This window comes from Rhamphochromis sp. 'chilingali', assembly GCF_963969265.1.
Source record: "Rhamphochromis sp. 'chilingali' genome assembly, chromosome: 10".
NCBI lineage: Eukaryota > Metazoa > Chordata > Actinopteri > Cichliformes > Cichlidae > Rhamphochromis > Rhamphochromis sp. 'chilingali'.
This window is the reverse complement of record NC_137937.1, coordinates 1151079-1169357: the sequence shown is the minus strand read 5'-3', so window position 1 is coordinate 1169357 and position 18279 is coordinate 1151079. Positions and strand designations below refer to the sequence as shown.

Sequence of the window (18279 nt, the reverse complement as noted above, 5' to 3'; positions counted from 1 at the left end):
ACAGGACCGAGACAATGTGAAGTGGATTGTTGTTTGTGTTGTTTTTGAGTCTTTTGATGAGTACTGTGAGGTGTGTGTGAGGTGTGTGTGTATATCAGTGAGTTGAAGCTCTTGCTCTGTCTGGTCGTTACAGTTTTGATGCTGCGAAACAGTCTGGCAGATGTAGGGAGGGAGAACAGCATGTGAGGGGTGGAGAGTGTCCTTCACTATGCTGTTCGCACGTTGGATAATGTGTTTGTCGTACATTTGGGAGACGGGTGCAGAGGGCCTCCAGTGACCCTCTCTGCTGTCCTCACTATCCGCTGCTGGCTTTTTAGCAGCACCTGTGACATTCAGCGGTCGCCACATTGTTCTGACACACACAACAAAACCATTGACTACACAACACACTAACTTTAGAGTCCAAACACACTGAACGTCACAAATCTCTGGATGGATGAAGACACAGAGGCTGGACCAGGCGGCAGCGGGATGGCTGCGGAACCTGACGGCGGTGATGCTGCAGGCGGTGATGTAGAAGTCGCGGGGGATGATTCAGCAGATGACGGCTGAACAGACTTCCCCGGACCGTCAGCAGACGTGAGGATGTGCTTGCTGGGTCCTCCAGGACCCCCAGCAGACGAGGCGTGGTGCTGGACGGGCTCCTCGGACCCACCAGCTGACTTGGCTTTAAGCTGGACGGGCGACTCGGGCCCTCCAGCAGACGACACTTGAGGCTAGCTGGGTTCTCCCGAACCCCCGGCTGACGACACTTGAGGCTGGCTGGGCTCCTCAGGCCCTCCAGCCGACGAGGCAGGACGCTGGCTGGGTTCACCTGAACCCCCAGCTAACATGGCTTGAGACTGGACGGCTCCTCGGGCCCTCCAGTGTAAACAGACACTGAAGCAGCAGGTACTGAGACCTCTGCCAGTGTGGACACTGGCTGGGACTGAGCAGCACAGTGGCTAGACTCAGGCAGCAACAGTTGGATGCAGTCCTCAGAGGGCTGGAAGTGTTCCCCAATACACTCAGCAGAGGACAGAGGCGGGCGGGTGAACTCACTTGAACTCTCAGGGGGTGCTGAGAGCCGAGACTGTTCTGGTGAGTTCTCCAGTGAGGCTGCTGGCGCTGGCGTCTTGACCTCTAGGGGTCCAGAGTTGGTTGGTGACTGACACCCAGCCTCTGGGGAGGCCCTAGAGGGAGCAACTGTCTCTGACATGGCCAGCTTAAGAGAACCAGCAGATATTGTGGTGATGTGTGTTCCCTGCTTTGAATGAGACAGTGAGGATGGTGGCTGAATGAGCGAGTGGGTAGGCTGCTGAACTGGTGGCAACTGAGCTACAGGTGGCGAAGTTGTAACAGGTGGTGGAGTGGCTGGCTGAACTGAGGGCAGCTGGGCTGCTGGCTGAACTGAGGGCAGCTGGGCTGCTGGCTGAACTGAGGGCAGCTGGGCTGCTGGCTGAACTGAGGGCAGCTGGGCTGCTGGCTGAACTGAGGGCAGCTGGGCTGCTGGCTGAACTGAGGGCAGCTGGGCTGCTGGCTGAACTGATGGCAGCTGGGCTGCTGGCTGAACTGATAACTGTGTTACAGGCCCCACATTAACTTGTGGTGAAGGTGTGGATGGGGGGATATGGTCAGGAAAAACTGTTTCGGGGAAGTTTATTGCTTTACCTGAAGGAACCGATGCGGACGAAAAGGCTCCCCTAACATAGTCATTCCCTAAACTCGTGGTGCTTGACTCAGTAACTCCAGGTTTAGAAACAACAGCGTGAACACAGTCATTAACCCTGAATGTGGGCTCAGCAAAGGCAGTCTTTGGAGCAGTGGCCATGGGTGAGACGGAAAAATTATTGTTATATTCAGAAGACACACAAAAAATAGCTCCAGAAAACACAGTCACAGAGTCTGACGCAGCAGAAAAAGTGTCCCTTTCACTCACCACAGCCGACTGCTTACTCCCTACATCCGGCTGTGGGGTGCCGCGCCGGCGGCGCGAACGTCGCTTTCGTCTCGGAGACGGCTCCGACGGACCGGATAATTCCTCGTCCGGCCGGTCGGACGGCACGTCCTCCATTGAAGCGAGTGGGCGAGCAGTAGCGGCGGGAGGGTGAAGGTGAAGCTCGTGAAGAACAAAATTCTGTACAAGCGGATGCAGTGAGTCCAATAACCAGGGGTAACTGGAAATAAGGTGTTGTAGGTTCGCTTCCACAGTGTAAAGAGACGCTTCTCCCTCATGCTCTAACCACTGGTTGATTAATCTAGAAGCAGAGTCGATAACGGCCTCCTGAAGCTCCCTGGGTGGGCTGAATGCCGCTGGATCCATATCTGGCTGGTCCGTACTGTCACGGCGAGTGAGATGAGCCGTGTGGAAAATAAAGGAGGATCCAAACGCAGGCACTTGTACAGGTGTGAGGGTGGTTTATTAAACACAAAAGGAAATGGCCAAACGGCGAACGGAGCAAAGACTAAACTAAACTGGGAACAAACTAACTACAGAACACGAACCTGGACATGAATGAGAGCGGGCGGAAACAGATGATGGTTGACTGCAGGGAAACACACAGATGAAGCAGGGTGGAAACACAGACGGACCAGCAACTACAATGACAGAGGACACAACTTAAATACACACAGAGAAACACAGGGGAATTACACACAGGTGGTGGACACAGCTGGGAATAATCAACAAGACGAGACAGAGGTAAAACTGAACACACTCACATGAGACGCAGACCTTCACAATAAAACAGGAAACGAGAACACTACACCAAGACGCAGACCTGACACTGAGACAGACAGAATGACACATGGAACCTGAACTAAACTAAACGTGAGATACAACCGAGAACAAATCCTTAAACATGAATAAACAGAACCATAGAATTCTAATTCTAATAATAATAATAATAATAATAATAATAATACTCATAGCGCCCAAAACCACAACAAACATTCAAAAATAAACTAATCAATCAAAACTCAAAATACTGGGTCGAAACTGACCCAGAACCGTGACAACATGTATGCTTCAAACAGGACCACTGTTGCATAGCTGGTGCAATGAAGCAAAACACTTTGAAAAAACAATTGAAAAATTTCAAAAATGTAACTAAAACGTTGGCAACAAAACATCAAAGTGCTTTTGCTTTCAGTTGGCTGACATTTGACCCCAAGAGACTGACCACTGGACCAGGTAACATGCTTTCTTGAAATGCATTGGACTGGGGCTGTGAGATGGCAGAGACTCTTCAGCTACCGATCAACACCAAGCTGTTAAATGTTAGACGGGCAAAACACCATGGAGATATTTATTGTGCAGATTTAGTTGTTTGTATAAAGGTCCATAGTGAAATGCCAGTTTTTCCACCTTGTTGTTGTGAAGGATGAGAGGTTATTGCTGATTACTTTTGCACTGCAAACAGTCTCAATGAGCATTTCAATGCTTTTCAAGTTGTGTGTAAAAGAGACGGACCTCATGTAATTCATGCCAAAGAGCTTTTCTGCTGTAAAGCATTTGATTTACAGGTGTCACACAGTCATGGTGATTCCACAGTTTATAGTGTACCAAACTGTTTCCTCTGAACAATAAAGGTGGCTGCCGAAACAAAAATATATTTTCTGGTTTGTTTATTGTACCTTTAAAACCTTGCAGTGAATGATTGTAATACAGTTACATAGTGAGTGAAATAAAGTTAATTTTTCTTCTATTTATATTCAGAGTAAAATTCTGTTCTATTTAGAATGAAATTAGGGTGGAGTTTTTATTTTATACTAAACTGAGTAAATTATCATCATGCAGAGTAAAACATTTGCACTAAACAGAGAAACAGAGTATATTTAACTGTGAAAGTATGACTCTGCCATAAGAGTCGATTTTACTCCATTTAGACTGGGACCAAATACTCTTAGAGTACAATTGTATTCAGTTTGAGTGAAATTTACTCAGTGAACTTTACTGTGTGGGCAGCATCAGAGTGTGGAAATGTTTTGTGTGTCTGCCCTATGCTGTCATCTTCAACAACATCCTAATGATGAAAAGCCTTAAATACTAATGTGTGAGAATGCTTTCGCAGCAATAATAGTGCAACAGAAATATATTTCCGTCCTCTCTTTAGTAAAAATGTTCAGACCAAACAAAAACATAGAATATCATTATACCAGTACTCAAGAGTGCAACAACCTCCTCTGCAAACGAAATCATTCACACGCTGACGATGACGATTGTGTTGTACGCTTTCCTCCCTGCCTTCGTTTATGGAGCTGAGCAGAAGTAGATAAACAGTTTGCTTCCCCTGTGTCCCGACATCAATCATTCATTTCAAGGGTTAAAAGCACAAAGTCAATGACAGGAGAAATTCTCTCTCCATTATTGGCTCAGAGGTGCATAGTGAATGCTTAAGCAATGAAGCCAAGCATAAAGATGATTACTGCACTACCACAGGCCCCTGTATGGCCACATTGTTCTAATTACAAATTCTTCTTCTCTTAGCAGCTGAGAGATTAACTGACGATGACTGTCAGACTGTGTGCAGACTGGATTTCTTCCACTCGCTCTGCCATTGCTCAGTGTTATAATGACACATAGTCTGAAAAGATTATTTGTGCTGACAAAAGGCCTCCATTGACACTCCTTTATTCCTTATATCTCTTTCAGGGAATCACAGAGACAAATGTAACACCTTCAGTATTGAAAACACATAAGTCTTGTTTTAAGAGGCTTGTGCCTCAGACAAAGGCCGAGGCTTTTATTTATTACCTCAATCTTTGTTTGGTTAGCTATGTCTTCAGCAAAATAATAGTTTTATAGATTGGCACTGATACATGTTTTAATCAGTGATAAAGTGATGAAAAGCTGCAGAGGGAACATGGAGGCCTGCTCGGCTCTAGTGCTGGTCGCTGCACTTTTCCTAACTATACAATTCAATTCCCTCTACAACTCGTGTATTGTATGAAAACAGTACAATGTGTCATGGTTTGGGTTTTTTGCACTGTAAAAGCAGACTAAACTTTTCAGTTTGCTGACTTTACAAACCAAGTCTGCACTGCAAAGTTTTTTATTTATCTGGTTAAATATTATAGTGCAAGTTAACTAACAGACACATTCATGTACTAGTTGCAGCGCCACAGCAAAATCATGAATCTTAAATGGATTTAGAGTTTTATTGCAAACTCTGTGCACAACTCAATATGTAGAATAGACACCACAAACAAACACAATGTGAATAGCTGAACCTTTGAATACTCAGAACAGAAGAACGACAACAGCGACAACAATGATGGGGAGACGCACTTTAACTCTTCGCTGGTTGTGCTTTCAGTATTATTATATCTGTGTGCTGTCACCAAGGGGCTCTGTCAGAAACACGTCTGTGGTCAGAAAAAGGAGTCAGGGAGGCAAAACAGTTAAATAAAACAGTTTTATTGAAGTTATTCAACTAAAAGAGACGGACAAGCCGTTATCACCATAAAAGAAACACAAACAAAACTCAGGCGTTGGTCAAATAAAGCAAAAAGTCAAAAGGAAAGCGCAGCTCACTAGCTGGAAACACCGCAAACACTCAGCTCACTAGCTGTACCCACACACAAATGGCACGCTGGCCCAGAGCTCACCCTGCTCTGGGCTTAAATACCCTTAATTTCTGATGGGAGTCAGCTGCGCCGGAGGGAAAGGTGGCATCTCAGGCAGGAGGTAGTGGGACACGCCCACACAGGCACCCTCAGGAGAGAGAGAGAGAGAGAGAGAGAGAGGCCCTGCTAGGGCCGTAACAATATATATATCAACCTCATGGTCAACTCCACTACTACCCACTTTATGTTCAAACCCACATTTTAATAAATCAGTGTTCAACTTACAGGAAGTGTCAGTAAAAGGTAAATGGAGTGGTTCTTATCGCTTCTCTTCTCTACCTGAATCCTCAAAGTGTTTCATATAACTTGTGTGATTCAGAGAGGTGGCAGAGGGAGACATGCACACTGTGGAGTTATACTGTGGGCTTCTTTGTGTAAACTGTATTGTGTTATAAATCCCCTCTGAAATATGCATTCATGCATTACTGCCTCTCTCTCTCTCTCTCCCTCTCTCTCTCTCCTGAGGGTGATCGTGGCTCAAGAGTTGGGAGTTCGCCTTGTAATCGGAAGGTTGCCGGTTCGAGCCCCGGCTTGGACAGTCTTGGTCGTTGTGTCCTTGGGCAAGACACTTCACCCGTTGCCTACTGGTGGTGGTCAGAGGGCCCGGTGGCGCCAGTGTCCGGCAGCCTCGCCTCTGTCAGTGCGCCCCAGGGTGGCTGTGGCTACAATGTAGCTGCCATCACCAGTGTGTGAATGTGTGTGTGAATGGGTGGATGACTGGATATGTAAAGCGCTTTGGGGTCCTTAGGGACTAGAAAAGCGCTATATAAATACAGGCCATTTACCATTTACTGAAACACATGTGTGTATATAGCTGTAGGGGAGTGTGTAGCCAAGCCAAGCCAGTGCTATGTATACAGCAACCACTGACCACAGTGCTGAACACAGCAATAAAAATACAGTAGAATACAATAAAAATGAAATAAATAAAAAAAATTCTAAATAAATTGAATCAAAGTTCTAACAAAAATCACCAAAGCCAGACAGAAGAGGAGGGTCTTAAGAGAAATCAGCAGTGTGGAGGCCTCTGTGTAACGGCACCATGACGAACCTGGATCTCGTTCAGGAGCCGCTGGTCAGCTGATCTGGAGCTCAGGTGTCGCAGCTCAAAGGGATCAGGTTGGCAAGGCTGTTCTAAAGTTATCCACTGAGCATTAAACTGGACCAGTATGCTTCCTTTTCTGTGTAGCAGGTCACACCTGTGTGGCTAACACCAATACAGAGTAGTCTACCCGAGTAATGATAAAGGCATGGATTACTATTTTAGAATGATCTGACAACATGTTTGTTGTCTCACTTCAAAGAAGTTGTGTGTTACCATCGCACGGATCTATCACATCGCTGTCCTTCCTGGAATCCAGTGACATTAAATGGTGACAGGCTTTAAACTGTGTACAGGAGAGCACCCACCAGTGACACCACAATCACCTCTTTCTTGTTTTAATTCAAATTCAGGAACTTTGGAGCCATTCGTGCTTTGAGTTCCTTAACTCAGTTAAAGTCTGTATGGAGTCAGCATCCTGCTGTTTGGCACATAAACCAGTGAGAAACACCTCATGTAACGTTGCATCAGAGCACACAGCCATGATGGTCTGAGGAAATGAAACATCTGTGAATCAGGAGGACGTTTTGTGTTTCAAAGTAAACATGACCCTGGCTGAGTCAACATTTACTCGTACACGACGACTGATTCTGCTTTTTTAGCCGGATGAAGAGTCCTGATTTTAAGCTTAATCTTTGATACAGAAATCATTTTTTGTCTGCATGAAAAGCCTTTTCTGCACTTTAGTTAACTCAGAGTGATCTCCAGGCTCTGCACCTTTCAGAATTACTGCCACTATTGTCTTGTGTGGAAACATCAATCTTTTCTTTAATAGTGTCTCATTCATTCACATGCCATCAACACAAAATGAAGCCGTAATTACTGGCCTTAATTGATGTGGCTTTACCACCTAAGATGATACTTCAGAGCTTTCTTCCCTTTCACTGTATAGGGCCCACTGCTGTTGTTTGCACTATATTTCTGCAGCTATTGATCACTATTATGGTAAATCCAATGGCCACAATGGAACTCTGTCAGCAAAATGCAGGTTAATTATCTCAGGGTCAACCACTTTGGAGTCTTTACAAAGAATTAGCTATTCTCTTTACACCTAACACTCTGGTGACAGTGGCAGAGAAAAGGACATTAAAGAAACTGCTGGACATTATGAACAATGCTGGGCATCCTCTGCACACGGCCATAAACAATCAGAAGAGTCTGTTCAGTGACAGGTTGCTTCTCCCCAAGACAAGAACTAACAGACTTAAAAACTCCTTTGTCCCACACGCCATCAGACTGTTTAACTCCTCCCTGGTGGGGAGAGGGAGGGGAGACAGGAGGACAAAGGAGGGGGGAACAACTAAGCTGTAGTGCCTCTTCACCTCACTGTACAATACCTTTTGTAAATAGTCAACAGTGCAATAGACTCAATACTTGAAATGTGCAATTCACTTGTATTTTTATTTTTATTCCTATTTATTCTATTTATCCCCTTCGTATATTTTATTTATATTTGTCTCTGTATTTATATATGTGTGTGTGTGTGTGTGTGTATATATATATAACAGTTCTGTAACTGTAACTTTGGTCGGTGCTGTGCTTTTTTTGGAAGTCGAATTTCCCAGAGGAACCCACCCGAGGGATTAACAAAGTTCTATCTTATCTTATCTTATCTTATCTTAACAATAAATGCAAATAGAAATTATTATCAGAGCCCTTTTATTTTGCTAATAAGGGGGCAGGTTGCTTTTTGTCTGGAGTATATTTGTGAAGTTTTTATTTATCTGTTATTCTGTTGTTGTTTTTCTCTCATGTTAATGTTTTTTCTTGTAATTCATGCCTGTTACACACAACACTGTTTCCCCCCAAAAGTTGTAACATTGTGTAAAACAGACAAAAATGAAAAAGGAGCATCAAGTAATCTAAAACCTGTTTTCCTGATCAAACATCTCACAAATAAATATAAATAAATAAATATGTATATTATGACAATATTACTAACATTTCCCAATCTATGTGTCTTTAGTGTTGTTGACCAGGAGGGCCTAACTGGCACTGTGGGATTTGAAACTGTAATGGCTTATTGTGTTAACAGTGGTTTTCTTGGTGACAGTGGGCCCAGCAGTTATGACTTCATTACCATTTTTTCTTGTGTAGAGTAAATTTATTTTACTTCCAGTGAATAATGGCACTAGCTGTCATTTTCTCCCCATGTTGTTGAGATGCTTGTAGCCAGTTCCAGTCTTGGTGATTTTACATGATGGTTAGTTTGAAGATTACACAAATTCAGGGTAACTTCAGGTGTAATTAACTGTGAATGCTCACTTAGTAACTGTTCATTTTTAAGTTGTTACAGATGAAAATTCTGTGTAATATACTGATTTAAAATCTTGCTTTAGGGGGTACCCATTTAAAGCTTTGTCTGATTAGATGTTGTTACGCATGGTGTTTTTCTGCAGGCTAATCTGTGTACTTTATGTAATGACAAACCTTTAAATAACGACTTATTTTCAATTCAATTCGATTCAATTTTATTTATACAGCACCAAATCACAACAAGTTGCCTCAAGGTGCTTTATATTGTAAGGTAGACCCTACAATAATACATGCAGAGAAAACCCAACAATCATATGACCCCCTATGAGCAGCACTTTGGCGACAGTGGGAAGGAAAAACTCCCTTTTAACAGGAAGAAACCTCCAGCAGAACCAGGCTCAGGGAGGGGCGGGGCCATCTGCTGTGATTGGTTGGGGTGAGAGAAGAAAGACAGGATAAAGACATGCTGTGGAAGAGAGACAGAGATTAATAACAGATATGATTCAATGCAGAGAGGTCTGTTAATACATAGTGAGTGAGAAAGGTGACTGGAAAGGAAAAACTCAATGCATCATGGGAATCCCCGGCAGCCTACGTCTATTGCAGCATAACTAAGGGAGGGTTCAGGGTCACCTGGTCCAGCCCTAACTATATGCTTTAGCAAAAAGGAAAGTTTGAAGCCTAATCTTGGAAGTAGAGATAGTGTCTGTCTCATGGAAGCCAATGAAGGGAAGCCAAAACAGGAGAAATATGCTCTCTCTTTCTAGTCCCTGTCAGGACTCTGGCTGCAGCATTTTGGATCAGCTGAAGGCTTTTCAGGGAGTTTTTAGGACTTCCTGATAATAATGAATTACAGTCGTCCAGCCTGGAAGTAATAAATGCATGAACTAGTTTTTCAGCGTCACTCTGAGACAGGATATTTCTAATTTTAGAGATGTTGCACAAATGGAAGAACGCAGTCTTACATATTTGTTTAATATGTGCGTTGAAGGACATGTCCTGGTCAAACATGACTCCAAGGTTCCTCACAGCGTTACTGGAGGCCAAGGTAATGCCATCCAGAGTAAGAATCTGCTTAGATACCATATTTCTAAGCTTTTCAGGGCCGAGTACAATAACCTCAGTTTGATCTGAATTAAGAAGCAGAAAGTTAGCGGCCATCCAGGTCTTTATGTCTTTAAGACATTCCTGCAGTTTAACTCATTGGTGTGTGTTATCTGGCTTCATGGACAGATAGAGCTGGGTGTCATCAGCATAGCAGTGTAAATGTATGCTATGTCTTCTAATGATGCTGCCTAAGGGAAGCATGTATAATGTAAACAGAATTGGTCCTAGCACTGAACCCTGTGGAACTCCATAATTAACCTCAGTGTGTGAAGAGGACTCTCCATTTACATGCACAAACTGGAGTCTATTAGACAGATATGATACAAACCACTGCAGTGCAGTACCTGTAATACCTACAGCATGTTCTAATCGCTCTAATAGGATATTATGGTCGACAGTATCGAACGCTGCACTGAGGTCTAGCAGGACAAGCACAGAGATGAGTCCACTGTCAGAGGCCATAAGAAGATCATTTGTAACCTTCACTAAAGATGTTTCTGTGCTGTGCTGAGCTCTGAAACCTGACTGAAACTCTTCAAATAAACCTCTGCAGATGATCTGTTAGCTGTTTGACAACTACTCTTTCAAGGATGTTTGATATAAAGGAAGGTTGGAGATTGGCCTATAATTAGCTAAGACTGCTGGGTCTAGAGATGCTTTTTGAGTAAAGGTTTAACTACAGCCAGCTTGAAGGCCTGTGGCACATAGCTGAATAAGATTACACTTGTTTCATAGTGTAATCTTAACATGCTTTATCTTTACCTTTCTGCTGAAGCTGTTTGGGTGCCTGGGTCGTTGACCCAGATTTTTCTGTTTTGCATTATTATTGAACTTTGATTTTGATATTATTTATCATTTCTAGTCTTTTGGCTTCTTTGTTAGTTTTCTGGTTTCTGTCTGTTCTTCGGTTGTTCTGTCTCCCGTCTGCTGTATCCCCTTGTCAAGTCCGAGTCTCTGTGTTATGTTTCCTGTTTTACTTTGAAGTTCATGTCTCAGGTTATTGTATCGGGTTTTGCTTCCCTTGTCTCGTTAGCCCTGATTTGCCCCAGCCTTGTTTCCCTCCTGTTTCCTATTCCCTCTTTGCTCCCTCTGTGTATTTAAGCCCTGTGTTTTCCTTTGTCTGTGTGTGATTGCCGTCATCGATGGTGTGTGTTCTGTCTGTCTGCTACTTCAGTTTATTAGTATTTTCAGTCTAGTTGTTTTATGTTCAGCAATAAAGTTATTTTGCCTGTGTGAGTCTGCACTTTGGATCCTCCTTACCACACTCCTGCCTGCACACAGCCTACACATGACAGAAGCAGATTCTATTTATCATATTTACTCATTGTGTCTTTATGGATTTAATAGCTTTACTGTAAGCAGTGCACCTGCAGAAAGAAACACCTAAGCTAATAGCTTAACAGTCTGTGTGGGCAAAGGTAGCTTAGCTGCTGCCCAGCAGATTGTCCTGAGCCAACCGCATCCGGTTGATGGTGGGGAGTGTGTGGTACAGCATCACTTCCTGTTTCTGTTACAACACACAGGGGTGTTTTTGGTTACCTTACCTGTGTATTCAATTTTATAAATACCGTCTTGTTTCTATGGACGAGGATTAGAGCCACTGGAAAGAGAAAAAAATGGGAACATCCTATTCTCCGAATTTTGAGATTAAAGTCAGAATTCTGAAAAAAAAAGTCTGATGCTTCGCCTCGTCCATCACAGCTGTAAAACTCAGTCTTACTCGTTATCATCGTCCACCTGGGCCTTACACAGAGTTTCTGTCTGATTTTTCATCTGATTTAGTGCTCAGCTCAGATAAAATAATTATCTTATCTTAAAAACTTCATATCACACCAACAAAGAGTTTGCTGCCACACTGCAGGCTTACTTATTGATTCTAGGATATTTAAAAGTAGGAGGGAGGCAGAGCCTTCAGCTTTCAGACCCTTTTGGTGGAACCAGCTCCCAGTTTGGGTTCGGGAGGAAGGCGCCCTCTCTATTTTTAAGCTTAATCTTAAAATTTTCCACTTCAATAAAAGTGGAATAGGGTTGGATCAGGTTATCCTGATAGGCCTCGTCTGCTGGGGGATTCCCATAATGAGTGTTTCTTCTCCGCTTGCCTCTTTTTACTATTTGTGTTTATACATCTCTTTGAATTTAATCATTGTTGACCTGTGGCTGTCTTCCAAAGCATGTCTTTATCCTGTCTTTGTCCCGTCAGGAACGTCTTTCAGGATTAAGAACTCCATCTGCTAATAAGAGACTGCTCATTTCTTTGTAGGTGGTTAAAATGATGAACTCAGCAGGGGATCAAACACTCATACTGTTCCCATGTATGCATGACTAAAACAGTGTGCACATATCAGGCTTAGAAAAACGTTCTTTTATGTTATATTTCATGTTCCTGTCAGACATTTTCCTGGGTTGGGATAAATAAGAAGGTACAGACACGTATTGATGGAAGGAACCTCAGTTAATGGAATTGATTGTGAAAATAGTGTTTGCTTTCTGCAGGAACTCCGGTGAATCGGATTCCTATCATGGCCAAGCAGGTGTTGGACCTCTACATGCTCTACAAGCTTGTTACAGAAAAAGGCGGCTTAGTGGAAGTCATCAATAAGAAAATATGGCGGGAGATCACCAAAGGCCTTAACCTCCCTACCTCTATTACCAGTGCAGCTTTCACTCTCCGAACACAGTGAGTACAAGAACAGCTCACCGGTCATCTGGGAACTCTGGATGACCAACTCATTATTTTTTATTTTTGCTTATTTTAACGAGTGAAATTTAGATTTATTATGTATTTTTTATTTTCCTTAATTGCAAAGAAAGAGCTGGGTGTCACAGCATAAAAACATAAAAGGACTATTTGGTCATAAATGTGATATACACTGTTGTATGTTCATTTCAAAATTATTTTTATCTACTTAATCACCTCTTTTCCTCTATAAAACTTTGTCTTTGAAGTCAAAATCTAGTCAATATGACGTCTTTCTTCAAATATGTTAAATTCAGAGATTATTTTAGATGAGTGGATCCTTAACGTCCCACTCCTCACACACACACACACACAGCTGTGTGTGTGTCTATTTTAGCACTCTGCATCACTGTAAAAATAAAAGGACATCAGGTCCTTGAGCTTCTCTCAGATGTGATGAGAGGTAAGCCGAGGGGTCTTCATTTAGTCCCACCTTTCTCAGCAATTGAAAAAAATGTGACATTAAAACAAAAACAAATAATCAAAATAGTCACAAAAAATCAGGAAATCATTAGCATCTGTTTCGCAGGTATATGAAGTACCTCTACCCGTATGAGTGTGAAAAGCGGGGACTGAGCTCCCCTGGCGAGCTTCAGGCAGCTATTGACAGCAACCGCCGCGAAGGCCGAAGGCAGAGTTATGGCTCAGCCATCTTGAACTGCTCTCTTATGGGAAGCCAAAGCCTTCTGTCCTCACCAAAGATACAGATGTCCCACCTACCCATTCCTACTCACAACAGTGGCCAGATCTCCCAGGTTCCTGTGATCAAGAAAGGTAAGAGACAACAGCAAGGTGTAAGGTGGTGACTAGATTTTACCGTCATTTTATTTCCTGCTTTCTGCTGCATTGTTTACTCAACATGAGTTGTAGCTCAAGGACCTGATGTCCCTGTTTTTTCATTTGCTCTTTTCCTAATTTGTTATGCTAGGATGTTTATCTCTCTTATATGCATCTGTCTGCATCACAGTCATAGACCTGGTGTTGTTGCTTGACACAACCCCCACCCAGCACACACACACAAAAACACAAAATAAAAATCCCCCTGTGAGTATTAAATTATATGTTTATTGAGAGGGATCAGCTCAAAGTGTTGCCATAAAGGAGAACACTTGTCCTTTCATTCGGCTCCAAGAAAGCATGCTGCATGCTTTGCTCCAGTTGATGCCAACACAACCACAGACAGTTACTGTGAGTCCACTGGGTTTTGTCATAAATCACGCCAACACTTCGGCTACCTTCTGAAACAGCGTCAGCAATCATCAGTGACGTCACTTGCCCTTAAAGCAAACCTTCATACTTCATAACTTCTTACTGGATTTCGCGACACATGCTCTGAAACCTCCACACAGTGCGTCTCTAGCTCTTTCTGTTTGCCTCTGATGGAAACGTGTCTCGTGTTTCGCCTGCGCTGATTCCTGGATTCCCTGGTGTGTGGTGAACCAGCGTGATGTGTGAATATATTCACTGTAAATAAACTGAACTTTGCGTTTATTTACAGTGTTTTTCTGCTTTCCAACTTCCCTCTGTCACTGATATTTCAGATTTCATCTGTAAGTCAAATCCTTTTACTTGTCAGCGAGACCCCACTCCTCTGCTTCCCCTCATATCTGCTGCCATCTACTCTTCACTTACCACTGAACTGTTCCTGCCGTCTTCAAAGTTGCTGCCATCACCCCAATGCTGAAAAAAACAGGCTTAGATCCCAATCATTTTGATAATTTACCATATCTATCAAAAATTCTCTAAAAGATAGTTGCCACACAACTCCACTCATACTTAACTAACAATAATTTATATGAACAGTTCCAGTCTGGTTTTCACCCCTTTCACAGCGCTGAAACAGCGCTAATACAAATACCCAATGATCTTCTCGTGGCAGCTGACTCTGGTTTACTCTCCATTCTTATTCTTCTCGATCTAAGTGCTGCTTTTCATTCTATCTCTCACTCAAATCTCCTCAGTAGGCTCGCCTCCATCGGTCTCTCCCATATCCCACTAGCCAGGTTTAAATCACTCAGTTTATTCGACTTAAATCCTTCACTTCTCAGCCCTTTCCTCTGGTCGCAGGCGTGCAGGGATCTGTCCTGGGGCCTCTTCTTTTCATTATCTAGCTTCTTCCGCTTGGACACATTTTTCGTAAATACAGTATCCATTTTCACTGCTATGCTGATGACACCCAGCTTTATCTGTCCACTAAACCTGATTCTGCTCTCCCCCGTCCTCCCTCACTCCTGTGTAGCTGAACTAAATTCATGGTTCTCTTCTAATTTTCTCAAACTCAATAGTAACAAATCTGAGCTCCTCCTGGTCGGCTCTAAACAAACACGATCCACAACTAATAGCTTTCCTATTACAATCAATAACTCCAAGAATTTCTCCATGTGTGAAAAGTCTGGGTGTCATCCTCGATAGTACTCTATCTCTTAACTCACACATCAGTAACGTCACTCGGTCTGCATATTTCCAACTCCGTAACATTATTCGTCTCCGTCCTTTTCTCTCCTCGCATGCCGCTGCCATTCTTCTTCATAGCCTGGTCACTTCCCGGGTCGATTACTGCAACTTCTTTCTGGTCTTAGTCAAAAATCTATCCATCAGCTTCAATGTGTCCAGAACTCTGCTGCTCGTATCATCACCAGGACTCCTTCTATGCACCACATCACCACATCGTTGGGATTCAGGGAGGGGGAGTGTGTGTCTGTGTCAGTCTGCAGCCTCCCACTTCTGCCACCCATCCATCGTGTATGTAGGGAACGTCCCTCCAGGACAATCGGGCTCTCCCGAACACTCCTCGTTAAGAAGAGAGCGTCAAAATGCACTGAGGGACCAGTTGATCTCTTTAGAGAACAAGAGTCCTTTAGAGTTTTTCTACAAAGTTTAAACGACGAATTAAAGAATGAGTTAGCTGCTAAGGAGTTAGCCGCCTCGCTGGATTGTTTTATTGCAATGTGCATGAGAGAAGATGGCTACATCTGTGACCAAAGAAGAAACAGAAACGCTCTCACTCTCTCCTTCAGCAGAAATACTGTGGAAATGGCCGGAGGCAGAGAGAGGGATCTGATGACAAAGGGGGAGCAACCAATGCAGCTTGGTGGCGTTTGCCTCCCTCTGAGCACAGAAGCAGGTTAATGTAGCCAGAAAGGCAATTTCATTGATTCTTTCATTGGAAGACTTTTCCCTATCGTGGCTCATGATACGTTCAAAACTCTCATTACACACTTGCTCCCACACACTCCGAGCATTAACTGACTCCATGGTAGAACGACGCTCTGGCTCTGAAGCTCTTCAAGTAACACTCGATGGACTTCCTGATGTAACTCATAAGATCCGCCTCTCTCTGCGTCTCTTATATTTGTTTGAAGAACTACTTACTCCACTGGTTCTGGGTCACCCCTACCGTTTCCTGATCCTCCATCCTCATCTCCAGACCCATCTGTTCTTCCCATTTAACACAGTCTGGCTGAAGTACTTTGAAAGGATTTGGCACTATCTCTCCCCCTCATAGAATATATGACTCCTCCTTCCCAGTGCTTCACTTTCCACCAGACAGCTGTATAGCTTGTCTAAACCTGAATGGGGGGTGGGCGATGAAAAATACTCATTAGCTGCAGGCATCATCTTCCTCTACCCTAGGTTCTTGTTTTTTCGTTGTCAAGAAGAAAGACAAAGCCCTGCAGCCCTGTATTGACTTCCTCAGGTTGAACAAAATAACTGTTATAAAAATATACACTGCCTCTACTGGCATTTGCTTCCAAGCTGTTACAGGGAGCCACCATTTTCATCAAACTAGAACTTTGCAATGCCTATCATCTGGTGTGGATTAGGCAGGCGGACGAATGGAAGACAGCCTTAACATCCACCTGGGCCACTTTGAGCATCTGGTAATGCTAACACTGTGTTTCATGGTGAACAATGTCCTCCAGAATTTCATTAACCATTTAGGTTTTGTCTATGCAGACAAAATCCTGATCTTCTCCTGGTCCCTCCAAGAGCACGACTCCCATATCCTGAGTGCCTCCTTAAAAACAAACTGGCTAAGTGAGAGAAGTACAAATTTCACATTCACACAGGTTCTTTCTTCCGGCACATTGTTGAGATGGAACACCTCAAACCTGAACCAGCTAAGGTGCAAGTAGTGATCGACTGGCCAGCTCCGGTTAACAGAGAATAGCTAGAAAAGTTGCACCTGTTTGGGTTTGTGAGCAGGCTTCCATGATATGGCTTAGTGTTTCATGCCCTCTTTAAAGCCTCTACCTACACCGCTCACCCATAGTCCCATATAGCTCTTGACCTTTGTCACTGGTTAACTCCTCTAGGTAAATAACACAGCAGTACTTACCACTATTGATCACTTCTCCACTTTGTTGCTCTGCCCAAGTTTCCCTCTGCATTAAAGATCATGCAACTCCTCCTCGACCATGTTTTCCGGCTTCCCTCTGGACATAGTGTCTGACTGCAGAATACTTCTGCATTCGCTTCACAAGTCTGATGAGAGTTCTGCACTGCACTCAATGCCAAGGTCAGTCTGTTCTCTGGCTTTATCCTCAGACGAACAGCTAAGCAGCAAATCAGGTATTGGAGGCCGTCCTGTGCTGCATTGCTTCTTCTAATCAGTCCACTTAGAGCTCCCAGCTGGCCTGAATAGAATATGCCCATACCACGCCTTCTTCATCAACCGGACTATGTCCCTTTAAGTCATCTCTCGGATACCAGCCTCCACTCTTTTGATCTGGTGAAGGTGAGCACTCAGTCCAACTGCATCTCCGCAGATGCCGCTGCCTCTTGAAAGCCACCTGTGCCACCAGGAACAAAATAAGCACCTAGCCGATCGCAGCAGAATCCCAGCAGCCATCTACTGTCCTGGTCCAAAGGTTTGGCTCTCCACTCATGGTTTTACCCGTCTTTTCAAAATACAAACAACTGCCCCCTAAATTTATTGGGCCTTTAGAGTTAGATTCCATGGTTAACCATGTGTCTGCCCATCTCAAATGACCCCACAACATAGAAATCCACAAAGTCTTTCATGATTCCCAATTAAAATGTGTTTTTTCCAGTCCGTTGTGCCCATCCTTCAGACCACCACCGCCAGCAGAGTCATTGATGGGCAACCTGCCTTCTGAGTTACATGGATTATGGATTTCAGACACCACGGGAGAGGCATCCATGGATGGAAGGGATACAGCTCAGCTCCGTCCTGGCTTCCACAGGCCCCAGTTCTGGATAAAAACATGATTAGGAAGTGCCACTGCCGGCAGGGTGTGTACTGTCATGGTCCCTCAGTCCTCCCTGATTGATTTCTTTGGGTTTGTTTTCTATCTGTCTCTCTGGCTCAGCTTTCTCTCTGTGTGCATGGGTGAGACCTGACACACCTGGGGCAGTCACCCTCCTGATCCCAATGATCTTATTAGCAGCAACTGCTTAAAGTAGTGGCTGGCTGCCGTTCTTTGCTGTATGTTGAAGTACACAGTTA

General features: G+C 43.8%; 2 protein-coding genes across 5 annotated transcripts in view; one reads left to right on the top strand and one right to left on the bottom strand.

Annotated features, from left to right (window-relative positions):
* apba1a (amyloid beta (A4) precursor protein-binding, family A, member 1a) overlaps window positions 1-18279 on the bottom strand; it is a 230211-nt gene that overhangs the window by 136045 nt on the left and 75887 nt on the right. The window lies entirely within an intron of this gene.
* arid3c (AT rich interactive domain 3C (BRIGHT-like)) overlaps window positions 1-18279 on the top strand; it is a 70434-nt gene that overhangs the window by 43095 nt on the left and 9060 nt on the right. Inside the window, exons 4-5 of the mRNA XM_080893296.1 lie at window positions 12566-12749; window positions 13339-13583. Coding sequence (XP_080749422.1) covers window positions 12566-12749; window positions 13339-13583 — 429 coding nt within the window. The remainder of the gene's footprint in view (window positions 1-12565; window positions 12750-13338; window positions 13584-18279) is intronic.